General features: G+C 40.2%; 2 protein-coding genes across 6 annotated transcripts in view; one reads left to right on the top strand and one right to left on the bottom strand.

Moving 5' to 3' along the window:
- The window catches only part of JAG1 (jagged canonical Notch ligand 1), a 35,524-nt gene extending 29,592 nt beyond the window's left edge, over nt 1–5,932 (top strand). The window contains exons 19-26 of the mRNA XM_064146138.1: nt 378–405; nt 509–594; nt 1,405–1,518; nt 1,752–1,861; nt 1,945–2,181; nt 2,491–2,622; nt 3,076–3,226; nt 3,901–5,932. Coding sequence (XP_064002208.1) covers nt 378–405; nt 509–594; nt 1,405–1,518; nt 1,752–1,861; nt 1,945–2,181; nt 2,491–2,622; nt 3,076–3,226; nt 3,901–4,358 — 1,316 coding nt within the window. The 3' untranslated portion in view covers nt 4,359–5,932. The remainder of the gene's footprint in view (nt 1–377; nt 406–508; nt 595–1,404; nt 1,519–1,751; nt 1,862–1,944; nt 2,182–2,490; nt 2,623–3,075; nt 3,227–3,900) is intronic.
- Nucleotides 5,933–13,202: 7,270 nt separating this feature from the next.
- The window catches only part of SLX4IP (SLX4 interacting protein), a 76,046-nt gene continuing 71,969 nt past the window's right edge, over nt 13,203–17,279 (bottom strand). For all 5 annotated transcript variants that reach the window (XM_064146129.1, XM_064146127.1, XM_064146128.1 and 2 more), the window contains 2 exons: nt 16,433–16,542; nt 13,203–14,978 (listed from right to left, as the gene is read on the bottom strand). In XM_064146129.1, coding sequence (XP_064002199.1) covers nt 14,165–14,978; nt 16,433–16,542 — 924 coding nt within the window. In that variant the 3' untranslated portion in view covers nt 13,203–14,164. The remainder of the gene's footprint in view (nt 14,979–16,432; nt 16,543–17,279) is intronic.

Genomic DNA, 17,279 nt, shown 5'->3' with positions numbered 1-17,279 from the left:
CTGAATCTTTGTTTTTAATGACTTTATGTGATAGAGTCTTGACCTGGGCATGAGAAAGTTGCAAATGAGCTAAGTGGAGACAGATGTTGTCTTGTTTTCTCCTGCATTCTTCTTCAACAAGCAGCTCTGTCTGCTTCCACTTCTTTTTTTCCCCCTTCTGTTACAGTCTTTACAAGGATCTCTTCCTGTGTACATGTGTTCCACAATGTAGTTAACAAATTTTGTGGTAGAAACCTGGAATCAATTTAGTAGAGAATTTCAGCATATTTTTGTTAAAGTATAACAGCCTGGGCATTCGGAGAAGCTTGATCCTTCTCTACTGACAGAAGCTGAAGCCAAAGTCTGCATATTTAAAGTTGTCTGTCTTTGCTTTGCAGACACAAACGACTGCAGTCCTCATCCTTGGTAAGTTTGCTATGTGTCTTTTATCCTTCACTTTTATTGTCTTTGAATTCTAGAGCCTTTTTATCTGTAGTAGTTTATAATATAATGACTTCTCTCTTTATAGTTACAACAGTGGCACTTGTGTGGACGGAGACAACTGGTACCGCTGTGAATGTGCTCCAGGCTTTGCAGGCCCTGACTGCAGAATCAGTGAGTGCCTCAATGACATCCACCTTTGTTTTTGTCTCGTTTGAATCTTGTTGCAAGACAATCATCTTAAGTAGCAGATCAGATTAGGAATATGTGTCCTCTGTATCTGTACCTAGATCTGAAGCAGATGTGGGGAGGGCAGGTATTGCACTGAAAATGAAAGGAAATTTTCAAGTCAGTTCAGCTGGAGCTGAAACTTCTTGGTTCAGCTGAGTGGGCAAAATACCCTTCAGGATATTCTTCCCAGTTAGGATGTGTTTGTGTGGCATAGATTTCTGCTTGAGATGAAAGTGTGCCAGCTGAAAACCTTATCAATTAATAATCTACCTACAGGCCCTGAGGTGGTGTATGCACTTCCCTGTAATTTAATAGCAGTGTTCCTCCTACCTGTAATTAACACTTTAAAAAAAAATATTAAAAGCCATAGAAAGAAAGCTTATAGTGGCATTAGAACTGAAAAGGTGTTTAACCGTGCTGTTAGTTGGAGAACTTAGCAGAGGGACAAAACATAGAGCACGTCAAAGTAGAGGAAGCATGCCTGGGTGAGGTGGAATGTGTCCTTGCCCTTGAAAAGCTTACGTAGCCATAGAGGACAGTTTTTTATCTTTGTTAGTGCCACACAGCAGAAATTTCAAAGATTCTTACTAGCAGTACCAGTATAATCTCCGAGTGAGTTCTATCTCCAACAAACACAAAGATCCAGCAGGGAAATCTCATGTATAGTGGTTTTCAGTTGTGTGGTTTTTTCTCTCTCGCATAATAAAAGGGATACTATAAAGTAACTTTCATATCTTCTCCTTCCCATCATAGATATCAATGAATGCCAGTCTTCACCCTGTGCCTTTGGAGCTACGTGCATCGATGAAATTAACGGGTACCGCTGCATTTGCCCACCAGGGCGTAGTGGCACAGGATGCCAAGAAGGTACTGCAGATCTCACAGCTGAGCACAGTACTGGTAGCAGAATCTGCATAATGGCATATTAACAAAGTTGTGATTGCATGGGGGTGTTTTGGGGGGGTGGGACTTTATTTGTTTTCAAGCAAGTATCTATCTTTGAAGAAGCAAACTCGTCACCAAATTTAGGTGAACTTAGGTAAGAGATTTTCTCCACTTTTTCTGTTTCAAGTTCATGACAGTGTTCCATCTGTCCTCAGTTACAGGAAGGCCTTGCATTACCAGTCTTCGAGTGATGCCGGATGGGGCTAAATGGGATGATGACTGTAACACCTGTCAGTGTCTGAATGGAAAAGTCACCTGCTCTAAGGTAGAGGTGTGCTGTGTATTTAGGTTATACTGTCTTCTGTCCTATCACCAGCAGTGTACTTATTGGTATTTATTTTCTTCTAGGTTTGGTGTGGCCCTCGGCCTTGTGTCATACACACTAAAGGTCATAACGAATGCCCAGCTGGACATGCTTGTGTGCCCATTAAAGATGACCACTGCTTCACTCACCCTTGTGCTGCAGTGGGTGAATGTTGGCCTTCCAATCAACAGCCTGTGAAGACCAAATGCAATTCTGATTCTTACTACCAGGACAACTGTGCCAACATCACCTTTACCTTTAATAAAGAAATGATGGCACCGGTAAGTAGCAGAACATGGCTTGCTGTGCTGCCTGGAGTACCAAGCCACTTTTCTGACTGCAGAAAGTCCAGTAAAAGGTGGTGCTCCCTTAGTATCAAAAAAAAACCCCAGAAAATAGAGAAGGATTAGTACATAGCCCTACCCTGAATGCTTTGGTGTTTAGAGAGGAACAAAAGCAGGATTGGACAGAATTCCACATCCTCTTTCCCTGAGAACTCTTACTTCAGGGGAAAAAAAATGAAAACACATTTCTTATCTGTGTGCATGAGTGTATTTAAGAGAGACCAGCATCTTTTTTGTATCCTCCAGGGCCTTACCACAGAGCACATTTGCAGTGAACTGAGGAATCTGAATATTCTGAAGAACATTTCTGTTGAATATTCAATCTACGTTATCTGTGAGCCTTCACACTTGGCAAATAATGAAATACATGTTGCTATTGTAAGTATCTCTTGAATATTTTTGTATGTCTTCCTAGTTAGTTGCTTGAATGTGTGCAATATGAGGATTTCATAAAAATACTAATTCTTGGCTTTGCTAGCACTCCTTCTTGCAGTTTAGTTTCTATTCCAATCCCCTCTAAGAACGGGAAGGAAATCCTGGTTACAGGTGTGTACCTGGAAGCCACTTTCTGGTGGTGACTCTAATAAACAGCAAAACATCCTTCTGGTACACTCCTGTGGAGTGTAAAAGTTCAGTAGACTTTTGATTGTCTATTTAAAGACAACAATTCTGCAGTATTAGTTCTTGTCCAGAGTTGGGCTTTTTGTTTGGTTTTGTTTTCTAGATATTAAAAGTACTGAGAGCCTTAACTGATTGCAAGAGTGTATAAATAGCAGATTACCCAGGCATCTGATCTGGTGTTTGGCATTAATTGTGTGACTGCTTCTCTAGTCTGCAGAAGATATCAGGGAAGATGAAGACCCAATCAAAGACATCACAGATAAGATCATTGACCTTGTCAGTAAGCGGGATGGTAACAACACGCTAATTGCTGCAGTGGCGGAAGTCAGAGTACAGCGGCGGCCAGTTAAAAACAAAACAGGTGAGCTTCTTTGTCTCCAAATACTTGCATGCATGCCAAGGCTAGAGCAGCCTTTCACCACGGGTGAGACTTTCTTCACTTGTGAGATATGTAGCAAGCTTGAGAACCTCTGTCCCTGTGAACTGGGAGCAGTAAGGAAGCTTTGCCCCAGGATTTTAATACTTTAAAAAACCAAAAGTTCCACAGCCACTCTAAACGAGTGTCCTAACCTGTTAAAAGGGCTGCTCCTTTCCTGCACTCTTCATGGAGAAATAAGGAAGCAGAAAGCAGCTGGTGGTTCTGATGGCTGCCATGTATTTACTTCATGTCACCACTGTCCAAATGTGATGAATTAGAAGCATCCATTATGAGCTTTACTCACAGTATTGGGCATGTACTGGCACCTTACCAGCAGTCACTGGTGGAAAGAGAAATGTCCATGGTGGGTGTGGAGCTAGGTGCCCTAAGGGTAGGAGCTGTTCCTCCTAGAGGAAGATGTTTTTGACAAGGGCTGTTAAGTCACTGCTCTCAAGTACTACACTCTGTTTACACATCCTATATCCTAAAAGAGCCAAGATTACCCTTATGTTACTGTTTGGACCCCAGTGAAAGGCTTGAGAACTGAGATCTGGGTTTATTGCAGAGAGCCTGGAAGAGCATATGAGCAGGGTTAACTGGTCTCCTGTCTCTTCCAGATTTCTTGGTGCCCTTATTGAGCTCAGTTCTAACAGTGGCGTGGATCTGTTGCCTCGTAACTGTGTTCTATTGGTGCATCCGAAGGCGCCGAAAGCAGAGCAGCCACACTCACACGGCATCTGATGACAACACTACTAACAATGTAAGGGAGCAGCTGAACCAGATTAAAAACCCCATCGAGAAGCATGGAGCAAATACTGTCCCAATCAAAGACTACGAAAACAAAAACTCTAAAATTGCCAAAATAAGGACACACAATTCAGAGGTGGAGGAAGATGACATGGACAAACACCAGCAGAAGGCCCGATTTGCCAAGCAGCCAGCATACACTTTGGTAGACAGAGATGAAAAGCCCCCCAACAGCACACCTACAAAACACCCAAACTGGACAAATAAACAGGACAACAGAGACTTGGAAAGTGCACAAAGCCTGAATAGGATGGAGTACATTGTATAGCAGACAGTGGGGTGCTGCCATGCAGGGCCTTTAAGTATCATTACGAAGGCACTCAAGAGCTTGTAGTTCTTCAACCATTGTGTAATATTTGAGTCTAAGGCTATTATTTACTTAGAGTCCCTGTGTTAATTTAAGTTTTGACAAGCTGGCTTACACTGGCAATGATAGTTGCTGTGGTTGGCTGGAATACCAAGTGCTGCATTTCACATCTATGCAAAACTAGTCAAAAGTGCCCTCCTGTAAATTCAGCTGTAGCTGATACACCATGGAAAGGCTTCGTAAGGTATGACATAGCCTTATCGCTCTTCCGATTTGTTTTCTTTTCCTTTTTTTTAATTTCTGCCAGATGTCCCCATTTATACAGTCTCTTTCTAGAAGAATACATTTTATTTATATTTATTGAATTTGAGTTTTTTGTATATTGGTTTTATGGTGACGTACAACTAGTTCTGTATTTGAAAGTGCCTTTGCAGCTCGGAACCACAGCAACTATCAAAAATAAGTTTATTTATTTTTTTATTGTATTTTTGTTGGGGGTGGGAGGGGGGAACTTGTCAGCAGTTGCTGGTAAATGAAGAATTTAAAGAGGAAAATGTGTCAAAAATAGAAGTTTGTATAGAAATGTAAATAATTCTTTTTTTATTAATCACTGTGTATATTTGATTTATTAACTTAATAATCAAGAGCCTTAAAATATCATTCCTTTTTATTTATATGTATGTGTTTAGAGTTGAAGGTTTTTGATAGCATTGTAAGCTTGTGGCTTCTGTATTTCGATACTTTTTTTTTTTCCATGTTACATGTTGCCTATATGCCAAAACTAAGGTGTTCTAAAATAGTTTATTTTTAATAGGAGGGGCTTTCATGCCTTGATGCTGGTTTTTGTACATTGTCAAAAGTTTGAAACACCTTCCATAGTATCACCACTTTAAGACTATTTGGAAGTACTGACTGAGGCAGTTTAGATCAGTAGACTAGAAAAAAATTTTTTTTTGCTGCTTTAGACTTGAAAACAAAAAGCCGAGTGACAGGCAGATACTCTGCTACAGAGCAGTTTAAGGGAACAAAACTGAGCTATTACTTTATGTAGATGAAATGTGAGTGGTTGCATGTATTTAAAATATCCCATTAGCGTGTGAAGTTGGAAACACAGCAATCTTCTTTTGTAAATTCTAATTTTTTAATTTTTTTTTTCTCACCATGACTATGTTAATACTGAACCACTTGTAGATTTGACTTTTTTTTTTTTTTTTTGTAATCTACTGCATTTAGGGAGTATTCTAATAAGCTAGTTGTTGAATACTTGAACAGTAGAATGTCCAGTAAGATCACTGTGTAGGTTTGCCATAGATTACACTGCCCGCCTTAACAAGTGAGGAAATCAAAGTGCTATTACGACATTTAAGATCAAAAGGCTTATAAACATAGTAATCTCAGTGGTTAACCATTGAGATCATGAAGATACCTTGTATTGTGATATTAGTGTTATATGAAAATGCATCTTTGATGTGTTGTTCCTGGCAATAAATCTTGAAAAGTAATATTTATTAAATTTTTTGTATGAAAACATAAAAGAGCGTGAAGGTTATTGAGCTTGGAGCCACTCCCAACTAGTGAGCTGTGTGAAAACAGGGGCAGGTGTCGGTTTACATTTCCAAGACCTGCTTCTGATTTCGGTGGAGGCAGTTTTGTTAGGTGATTACATGGTCCCCTCCGGCTCTGAAGCAGACTGGAGGGCTTATAAAGCAGTGTGTCCCTTGTTCTCAATGTCATGCGGCTGATGTACTTCTAAGAGGAGTGTGATGTGACTGGAATTGTGCAACAAGTTTACTTTGCGTGGGCCAATGAGCTACCACCAGATAGTAACCAAATCTAAGTCGCTAGGCAAGATACAAACTGCTGACCTGGGTGGGAAAGGATCCACAGATTATACTGATCTAGTGGGCAGAAACTGCTTTGTAAAGCATAAAATAAACTCTTTAAAATATTCAACACAATGCCTTTTAATGCTTAACTCTGCAGCCTCTCCCTCCTTGGAGGGGCTGTTTGTGGAACGATGGGTTAGCAGTCTGCTACTCTTACAGTAGCACTTTCTGCTGATGTGAAGGAACAATTAACAGCGTTTAGTGAACTCAGTGAAAACAGGGTCAGGCTGCTGCTTGTGCATCAGCTCTCTTCACCCTGCTGCAACGTTAGGCCTTTCCTTACATGTTTTGTTTGTAGTAAACACAGATACTTCAGTTTGCTGTGGTATGAATACAACCACCACTTAATCTGTACCTTCTGTCTAAAAGAAACTGATACAAAGTTACTTAGTGTTACTTCTGAATTCACGCTTAAAGGGCAATTTCTAACTTGTTGCTACTCCCACGGAACAGTGACTGCTTTTACCTTTCACAATCATGTGCCATGTAACTTCCCTACCCGAGAATCATCAGTTTGGTGAATGGGAAGCCAAGATTAGCCTCATCTGACCACTTCAATAATTCCTCATTGAACAAATCCCTTGGGTATTTATTTCCCTTTGTTTCCCGACTTCTACAATAAAGCAAACACATCATGCCTAAAAAAGCCATGGAAAGATAATAAAACCTTCCCCCAGCTTCAGAAGTATGGAGTGAGGCTGTTAAATGAATGCTTTTCCATACTTTTAATGTGAAATTAACCACCTTTGTGACTTCTGCTGTTCACATAGGTCTCAAATTCAGTGATGTGGAAACCAACTACCCCTTCTAAGTAACAGAAGCATTTAACTTGTAGGAATGAATCTGCCTGCCTTCTTTTCAACAAGCAAAAGAATCCATGGGTGCACTAGTCCTGAGAATGCATCACTCAGGTGCTTTCAAAATGTACTGGGGCAACTTCTAAGTACTCTATTACTGCAAAGCTTCTCCACCCAGGCTATCTTTCCTATTTCACTTGTTTCATCACTACCTCAGAGCGTTATAAAACTAGAGCCACAAAATTTGTACAGGGGGAGGGAAGAGAATTCTGTGAAACTGCCATGATAGTCTAAAATTACATCCTTCTAGCTCAGTGGTAGCTTCTAAATTGACACAGGTGAACATAACACACAACTGATCTTTCAAAGCTGGGAACTACCACCACTATAGGTAGTTTTTCCATTGTCAAGAAAATTAACAAAGTCTTCCCCTTAGAATACTAAGACACATTTGTTTTTGTTGAAGTTATACTTTGCTGGAGTTTACCACTCTAGGAAGATACCATCAGTGGGAAACTTCTCCTAACTTAAGCAGAATGTGTTTGTTCTGTGGATCCCTAATCAAGAACTGGAAAATGTGTTTCCTGAGCTGCTGCCACTGGAGCACAGAAGCTTTACAAGTACAATAAAATTATTCCACTTCATACCGCCAGCTTTGCTGTAGCTGAACCCATTGAATTGAGTTAGGTCAAGCTGAACATAGCCACATCAAAGCCACTGCACCTCTGCATGTAAAAGGCCCAGCATATGCAGAGGTACCTAGCAAAAGGTGCTGAGTGTGCACATTACATCAGCTTTAAAGCAAATCTATTCATGGTACTGGGGCAAAGCCAGCCTGGGAACTGCTATTTCTGCATTGCTAATAGAGGCAAACGACAGCCAGCAAGCACCTCTGCACCTGAAGCTTCACACAGGAGAAAAAGAAGCTAGTTCAGGACCTAAACACAAGATGAGCATCTTCAAGCAGTTTTGCTGATTAAAGGATCACAGGATGTCAGGAGTTGAAAGGGACCCAGAGAGACCATCAAGTCCAACCCTGCTGCCAGAATAGGACCATACAATCTAGCTCAGGTCACAGAGGAATGCATCCAGACAGGCCTTGAAAGTCTCCAGAGAAGGAGACTGCACAACCTCTCTGGGAAGTGGGGAGCCTGTTCCAGTGCTCTGTGACCCTTACAGTAAAGAAGTTCCCTCTTGTGTTGAGGTGAAACCTCCTGTGCTGGAGCTTATATCCATTACTCCTTGTCCTATCACAGAGAATGAGTGAGAAGAGCCTGTCCCTCCTCTCCTGACACCCACCCTCAGATATTTATAAACATTTAATAAATCTCCTCCCAGTCTTTTCCAGACTGAAAAGTTCCAGGTCTCTCAGCCTCTCCTCATACGGCAGTGCTCCAGTTCCCTAATCATCCTCGTAGCCCTCCGCTGGACTCTCTCCAGCAGATCCCTGTCCTTCTTAAACTGGGGAGCCCAAAACTGAATGCAGTACTCAAGATGGGGGTCTCAACAGGGCAGAGTAGAGCCTCCCTCAAACTGCTGGACACACTCTTCTTAATGCACCCCAGGATCCCACTGGCCCTCTTGGCCACAAGGGCCTATTGCTGTCCCACGGTTAACTTGTTATCCATGAATTAGTTATCCTCTCCACAGAAACACTTGTTCTTACACCAGCTGCCACACCTGCACACCAAGAGTTAACATTACTAATTGTCTCTCTGCCAAGCTAGAAGACACACAAGGTTACACTCTCATTGCTCCTTGAAGACTGCATGATTCAGCTTCTTTCCTGCCAGCCCCCAACACAGCTGCCCCAGCCAGCAGTCTCAAGTCAGCGACCCAGACCTTGCCACTTGCATAGTCCCTCTGCAACAAGTCGCAAGACAGAGCCAATGTTTTTATTAGTGTATGCAAAGATGAGAAGTTCTGACAAGGGAAGTATCAAATTCAGCCTTTTCCTCCACAGAAGATGGAAGTGATTGCATAAGCTCCCCCCTCCCCTTTTAAATGGAGCAAGACTATTTAAGTATATTTAAGAATTTGCCAACTTCCTCTTTCTCAATATTGACAGGAGTGGCCATCATGACGACTGTTCACCAGCACACACAGAGTTTGCTTTCAGAGCTTAGCTACTGTTCCCAAAAGGGGAAAAACAGTAAAATAGCTGTGTAATGATTTGTTCCCATTGCTGGGTGCAAAGAGGAAGAAAGGGTGAGGGGGTGGGGTGTATGGTTTGTGGGCTACTAGAGGGAGGTTCAGACAACAGCTTACCTAGCACTGGGGCTGCAGTGGAGTGATGCAGTATCAGACAAGGCGTCAGACTGGAGTTCCAGTCCAGATCTTCCAGTGAACGCTTTCTCTGTGATGTGCAAATTGTTTTAACCAGTTTCTCTACAGGGTGGAGAAATAAATCTCTATTCTTTTCATTCTAGTACTATGAGATCATATTAATATTAAAAAGGGGCATGCCCATCTCTAGAATTATAGCTCAAGTTACTCTTCCTGAAAGATCTGAGGCATAAATCAAAAAGATAATTATTACAGCAGCAAATAAAGCAGCTATGGAGCTAGATTATTAATTCCTGCTACAAAGGTGCTACGTGTCATCTCTTCTAAAGGATCTATCTTTGAGAGAATGGGAGCAAATCAGGGAAATTTTAATTCAAAAGAAGTGCACCGTCAGCTCTCAAAGGAGCCAGTTCCCAGCTTTAGATAATTTAAATGGATAGTAAAGGAGGTAGGATGCTGGAGGTTAATTCCCTGGACAATTTCCAGGTTACCGCTGATACGTCCTCTGACAATACATCACTTTCATGACTCTCACAACTTCTCAGCATAAGCTGACAATCACCAGCCAACCAAACAGACCCCATCTGAAAGTACCACCTTATTGCCACTGTGGAAAGGATGAGGTCACACGTGATCAGGTTCTAGTTTAATTATCAAGGGAAAAAAATGAAAAAGTGAGCAAGATGGGAGAACTGTGTTCAGAAATACTTAAATGAACTGATGAAAGAATCAGCTGTCTGAAATCCTTACCCAGTCTGCTTTACCTTGAAGAAAATTGCTTACGCTCAGTGCTGTCTCAACTGTCAAAATAAGCATATTCATATCCCTCCCAGGTTCAGCTGCAGAAGGCTTTCATATTCCTTTGATGAAAGGCTGCGTATGCTCCTATTCCCCCATCCCACAGCTTCTCCTTCACATAGTTTCTGGATACTAGTTAATGCTTATTAGAGAAGAAAAAAAAGCAGAAAGCAGGGAAATGAGGAATGCTTTTTATTAAGGCTAATTTCTGAAGCCAACCCACACTTCCCACTGCTGGCTAAAAGGGTCCTTATAGTATTAACTCGCTCAAGCCTGAATCAGTGTTTTATTCCAGCATGAAACCTTTTATTAGATAGTGAGATGGACAAGGAGATAACTATTCCTAACTGCACCTGGGATAAGTTAACTATAGTTCACAGATTTTGTACTCCAATTGCAGACAAACAAAATGGATTCACCTTTTCCCTTCAAAAGAATCCATTTTCCAGTCAAAAGTCTGTGAGATGATGATATAAAAACGTCAAGTAAACCTCAGACCATGCGACTCACCTGCAGAGTGGTGACAGGGTAGGAAGTTCACACTGATGAAATAAACACCTTCAGAAGGCTACTTAACATCTCACTTGTTCAAAACCTGCTGTAGCAAGAAAAAGCCTTTTTTATCTTTTCTTTTGTCAGAACCAGGTGCTCTTGGAACGATTCAAGTCAAGCATAACACAGCTCTGCAACTACAGGAACATACCAACAGAGACTCCCAACCCTGGTAGACAGAACTACAACCTCACAGAAAATGCCACAACTAGCATAAAGCTTATTACTCAAAATAACTCTTGTGACAGTTTAAGCATTCCTACTAACCAGCACTGGGCAAGGGAGTTTTTACATCAGCTTGCTTCCTCTTTATAAATAAATATGTAAAGTAAAAAGCTAGTCTAGCTTTTGATGTGTGTTTAAACACAGAAGTTCACTAAACAAATAATTTTAACTACTTAGACATAAAGAATAATAGAAATGATAGTCTGCACACATTAGAAAGTGTTTGGCTAGGTAAGAACCGGTGCAGTATCAGCAAACAGCATCCAGCATATCAAACAGATAATTCACTATGAAAACCCCCAAAGCTGGCTGGTTTGGAGCAGACAGTTGTCTAAGACAAACACATATTTTTCAGTTCAAGCTCTGCAGTGCAGGCTGTAGCCAGTCTCAGATCTACAGTATTTCAGAGGAGTTCAAAGGAGCTCTGAAAATTAAAAAAACCACATAACACACAAACGTGAAAGAAAAACAACAAACCAAAGAAATTGGTTTGGTGCTTCACTGAAAGTTTCAGAACTGAACAGTGCCTTACATATTTATTACTTTTAACAAAATGCATGTTAATGCTGCTCAGAAGCAAATTGGCAATAGAAAGCCACAGCCAATACTTGCAAACTGCTATTTTTATTCTAGTTCAGTTTCCAGCTGCACTTTTTTTCCTAAACTTGACTTAGGAAACCAGGTTTGTGGTTCAAGAGTGTGCTAGGCCACACTTCTGCCAGTCAATGGCATGCAGGTAGATTGCTGCTAAATTAAAACACAAACTGAGAAGACAACCTTGGGCTTAAAGTATAGAAATAACACACACAGCAACGACACAGCCTGGCTGTCACAGCATCATGTAAAACACCCCCACATTTGCAAAGGGGAACTTCATAACAGTCCTGCTGCACAGACAAGAGAAAGAACAGTTCTGAGCAGCAATTCCACCTAAAATGCTCAGGAATTCAAAGATTTTTCACTGAGTAACTACATTTCTGAGAGAATACATGAGTCAACTTTCAAAAGTTACTAAACTTTACTAGCCTCAGAACCTAACAAGTCAGTAATTATAGTAATGATGTAACTATGCACTTTGGATGGAGTTCACTTGCATCTGTTCTTATTTCCTAGGTTCTAAAATCTTTAATCAACTTAGTCCTAAAATGACTATAGGTCCCCCTATAAATATACAATATTAATTTGTAAGGGTGCATGCAGGTATGTTACTCAGTTAAGCACTACACTAAACTGTTACTGCAAGGCAGGTCGAACTACATATGTCTGTGATGATACAAACTCTGCGTGGTTGCTGTCTGGTTTCTAATTATTGAATTAAATGGATTAGAAGAATAGAGAGGCAAGTAGGAGGGATGCTTCAGAATCCAAAATTGTTAGCAGTGACACTGGGGGGGCATACTTGGCTCAAGCCCATCTACAGTCTTCACAGATACATGTTTGCCAGTTTGCAAAACCCAGTATAAGATCTTATTCTCCCAACCAGAATGAAATGAAAGGAAGCAACTGTGTCTGCTACTGCATAACCTGCAAACCTCTCCTGTAGGAAACGTACAACCAAGAACATCATCAGAAAGAGCCAAGGAAAAGCAAAGCAGAAATAATGGAAATTTAAAACTGCAGACTACAATATATGCTTGTTCCATTTTTAAAAGTTTTTTCACTCTAAAAACTTAAAGAAGCCACCTAGAAAACGTGACCTAAGATTTTAATATAAACCAGCAAATTATTCTATTTTAATTACTCTTTACTTTTCTGATGTTTCATTAAACATCTTTCTATCTTTTTTCAAGTTTATCAAAAAGGTGCTTTTTCCTCCCTTCCTGGCCCAGCATTACATCCCTATGAAAAACTAAACATACCTCAGGTTATTTCTCCTCCAAACCCAAGTTCATTTGCTGCCTGGGTTTTGCTGTTACTTGATGTTTTTGCAGCCTGAAGATTGGTAAGCATTAACAATCTTTCTCAAAGCACAGAGAGAAAACATTATGCAAACAGGCTGAAAGAAAAAAAAGAAAGAATGTCTTCTAGCAGGCATGCAGAATTGTTCTCACTTAGAGAATAAACAGAAAGATGCTGTTGACAGTGCCTAGCTGATGACTAACAACTTTCACAAAGACCTGTACTGCACTACCACCCTAACATTCACGATTAACCTACATAAGGATGTCCACAGTGCTTGGTACCTCTCAGTAAGATTTTTCAAGATTACTTCATATCAAGTGTCTGTGGTAACACTGATTTTAGGAGAATGACAAGAGAAAGCTTGTTATAATTTTATTTTCAACATTTTAAAAAGATGCACAAAATCAAAAGCTACATTTCCTTAGCTGCTCAGCACATAAGTTACAGAAGCAGCAAGAAAAAGCACTGCACGATTAAAAGTTACCTGTATCTCAAAGTAACAAATAGGTTGGATATCACTGACACATGACAAAAGGCTTCTGTCCTCGTGCACAGGCTAGGCCTGGTGTTAAAAAATGAATGTACGACAGTGTGGATGCACATTTACGTGTGAGCTCTTCTCAGCAGCAACGTCTGCACACCCAGGTAACTGTACATATAAGCCCACTCTACATTCTTCCAGAGCCTGAATGTATGATTGCCTGTACCCACAACTTGGAATAGAAATAAATATTCAATAGCAACTTCACAAGCAGAAACCAGACCTATTTTGAAACACCACCGAAAATGTGGCCTTTAAGTTATCAGCAACATTAAACTCTGGTTAAGGGTTTATTTGAATGAGTATCTGCTTTGCTATTGTGAAGATGATGTGAATAAAGCACAAACTTCCTAAGACAGAAGGGATTAAGTTTTACTACAATAAACTAAGTGTTCAGAAACAAGCAAAACACTGAATAACTGCAGCTGCTAAAAGATCACTAAAGTGGTTTTAACTTCTGCTGTCATCAGCTGATATGATTTTTAAATAGCACTAAAACATACACAGACTAAAATTTTGCTTAGTAAATATCACTTTACAAGGTATTTTCCTGTCTATAAAAACACCATATTGGTCTGTACAATATTAATGTCTGGTTCCTAAAGTCTTAACAGAATTATCTTCATTGCAATTCCACATTACTGAAATAGTTAACTAGTTTTCCTTAAAAGTTATCTAACTTTGACTTGATACTTTTATTATTTTTCGCTATTTTGAACTGCTTCCTACACTCCAAACACAAACCTGGCTGCCTACCTATGCCACCAAGATTTCCTGACTTCATAACTTCTTAAGCCTTCGAAGTTTTAACTTCCTCAGGCAATTTTGAACTTCCTTTTTTCTTTTTTGGACAAGCTTCTCTGAAGATTTGGGCTGCAGTTCTAAACAAGATGATGGCATCACAGGCAATTCCACAACTGCCGTGCCTGGATCACTTCGGCTTCTCTGCACTACACCATTCCTCACAGACAGAGGGTGGGAAAGGGTTTTACTCAAACTTGATGGCTCCTCATTAGACACAGTCTTTGTCACATCTTGTTTAGAGAATAATCTAGAATTAAGTGAGGTCTTCTCCTCCAGGATTGGACTTAAACCACCATCATTGCTTTTACTCATTTCTGTCTTGCTGGGGCTCAAAGGAGTCTCTTCAGAAGATACTTGTTGGAAATGCTCTAAATTTTTTTCTGAAGCACAGCTCTGTAGAGCCTGTGTTTTGGTTGCTTTTTGACTTGGTTTTGGATCCAACAGTGCTGACTCAGAGCTACAAGGAGGGTTCTCACTTAGGAGACTTGATCTCAGCCACTCCAGAGAGTGATGTTTTTGCTGGCTGCTAGTATCAGCTGGCTGTCTCTGATTAACATAATTTCCCAGCTCTAAAGCACGAAGCTCTGAGTTGATTTCATCTGTATTTATGCAGTCCTTCAGCAGTCCTGTAGTCCTACATTTCACTTCAGATGGGACACTGAGAGCAGTTTGACAGTCATTCTTTCTGTTCCCCATCTGGGAGTCCACTGAGCCAAGACACACCTTCTTGTAGTCCGTGCTGATTTGAGGTTTGCTTGTGCTAGTTTTCCTCAGTTTTGTCCTTTTCACACTGCAATAAAAAGGAATTTTGCTTTTAAATTAAAAAATAATCTTCACTGCCTCAATTTGCCCTTCCAACAAATTCTAAACATGACTAGGACAAGGCTCTTTCTGAATATGGAAAAACCCCTCCACATCACCTTGACAAGCAGTAATGTTTGTCTAGTGTGGATAATACCAAGTGTTATCCATCTGATTTTTCCACTGCACTAGGGAAACTCTATTCATTAATGACTAAGCCATGAAGGAGTTCACATTTTGTTCCAAGAGGCAGAACTGGATTCATTACAGATGTTAAAGGTCAGCACGACATCAGTATATTGAATTCCTTCCCAAACCAGCTAGATAAAATACTATTTCCTAAGTTCCTAAATAATTTCAAACCATTCCCATACATTCATGTGCATAATGTATACCTAAAGAATAAAGAGGGGCAGGCAGGAGGATTCAATGTGTGCATCTCTGTGTGTGAGTTTCTAATCTGTTTTAGAATGTTCCTCTGGAATTTTTCCCAGGACATTTCAAAGCCTTACTTTAAAGTTAACCACTGCTCATCTAGTATGAAACCCATTCATCTGGGAAGGACTTAGGTAATGCAAGTAGATGATATTCTAAATGGAATTATATAGGAAAATGGGATCACAAGAGACCTGATGGAGTGTCAGCACATAAACACTCCTCAGCTGTATGTTACCTGCAAATCCAGACTTCACTATGCACAACTACTGAAGCTGCCTAAGTAGTCTAAAGGTATTACTATAGATCAACCCATGCTGTGGTCCCTCTCTGCTGATGCTAAGCAGTTCCCAGGTCAGCATGCCTATTTTTTCCAAAATAGGTAGAGCTGGCACACTTCCAAATCTCACCTCATTTCTAAAGACAACACAGATGAGACAACATGTAACTAGAAAAGTTGCCAGGATTCACAGCAAAACCCTGATTCCATAGTTGATCTGGGGCTACTGGCAGCTCACACAAGTAATGGTATCCTGATACAGCCAAGGACCAGTAAAACACACAGCTGACCAACTAGCCCTTCCCATCCTCTATGCCAGGGGCGTACTTTTAATTGCAACCAAAGAACCAAAACATTCTTGTGGTACCATTGCAAACTCTCAAAATGAACAAAAATAATATATTTGCAAAGTGTTTTTCACCAGATTCAAACATCACATATTTGTTTTGGCTTAGAGCTTCATTCAAGGCAAAAACAGCCTGTTTTGATTCTGCCTAGTGCTATGTGAGATAGCCATGTGGGCTGTAATAGCTTTTGTCATGCTGTACAAAACAACCACCATCATTTGATGTGCTTATCTACACTAGAGTAGTAGGCTCTTAGTAATTTGAAATAATATTTTGTAAAGGTGTTTATATTGTTTGAAATGTAATTACATAGGCTAGATCCTGTTTACCCATTTTTTTCCAGATCATAAATTTAACACCTTGGCATGAATAGTGACATACATTTCTTTCAAGATGTCTTGTTTTATTTGGTCATTCAGACTAATCTTAAGCTTCTTGTTCTCAGCAGATTCAGTAAAATATTCAGACGTCCCACTGGAAAGTTCTTCTTCCTGCTCCAAAAGAAAATACAGGTTTAAAACATGACACATCAAGCTACAATTATTCAGCAAGAACTTCCATTTCTAATACTGGGACTAACAGATGTTCTTTATTATTTTGATCTGAGCAGTCTAAGAGAAACAATTATTTTTAATCTTTTAATATTTGGGAGTCTAGTCTGCTCCCTCCCCTTTCAGGCTCCCAATGAACATATTTCATATGCTAAAATATACCACAAACAAATAAGACTGTAATGCAAAGGATGTAGCTTTCCAAACCGTCTGAGGAAACTGTTGGCAAATATTTGACATCTTCGTGGCTCAAACTGTGACAAATGCCAGGAATCTCTCTTGCAGACAGGAGCATGTTTGTCAGTTTTTTTTCTGAAGAGACTGACTGGCGCAGTGGTCTATATGCTTATCCTCAGAAGAATTCCCATAATTTTCCATACTCACAAAAAATAAACAGACTCTTATTTGCCCATTGAAGAAGGCAAGGGTTAAAACTTTTAATAAGAACATTCAAACGCTCGCAGCTTGTAGTGGTTGGCTACCATAGGACAACAGGGGAATTCTTTCTGGTCTCAGCTAACAGCAGCAGCATGGTTTTATATAATATGAGGTTGGGGTGAGAGGGAGGGAAGGAAAATGCTCTTTTTCTTCAAGCTGTGAGCATTTCCTTTCACAATGAAACAACTTCAATGAGTGAAGGGTCATTTGATGACTTCACTGCAAACTACCACACACTT

The sequence above is a fragment of the Pogoniulus pusillus genome, chromosome 7 (assembly GCF_015220805.1).
Source record: "Pogoniulus pusillus isolate bPogPus1 chromosome 7, bPogPus1.pri, whole genome shotgun sequence".
Taxonomy (NCBI): Eukaryota; Metazoa; Chordata; class Aves; order Piciformes; family Lybiidae; genus Pogoniulus; species Pogoniulus pusillus.
This window is presented reverse-complemented; position numbering and strand designations above follow the sequence as displayed.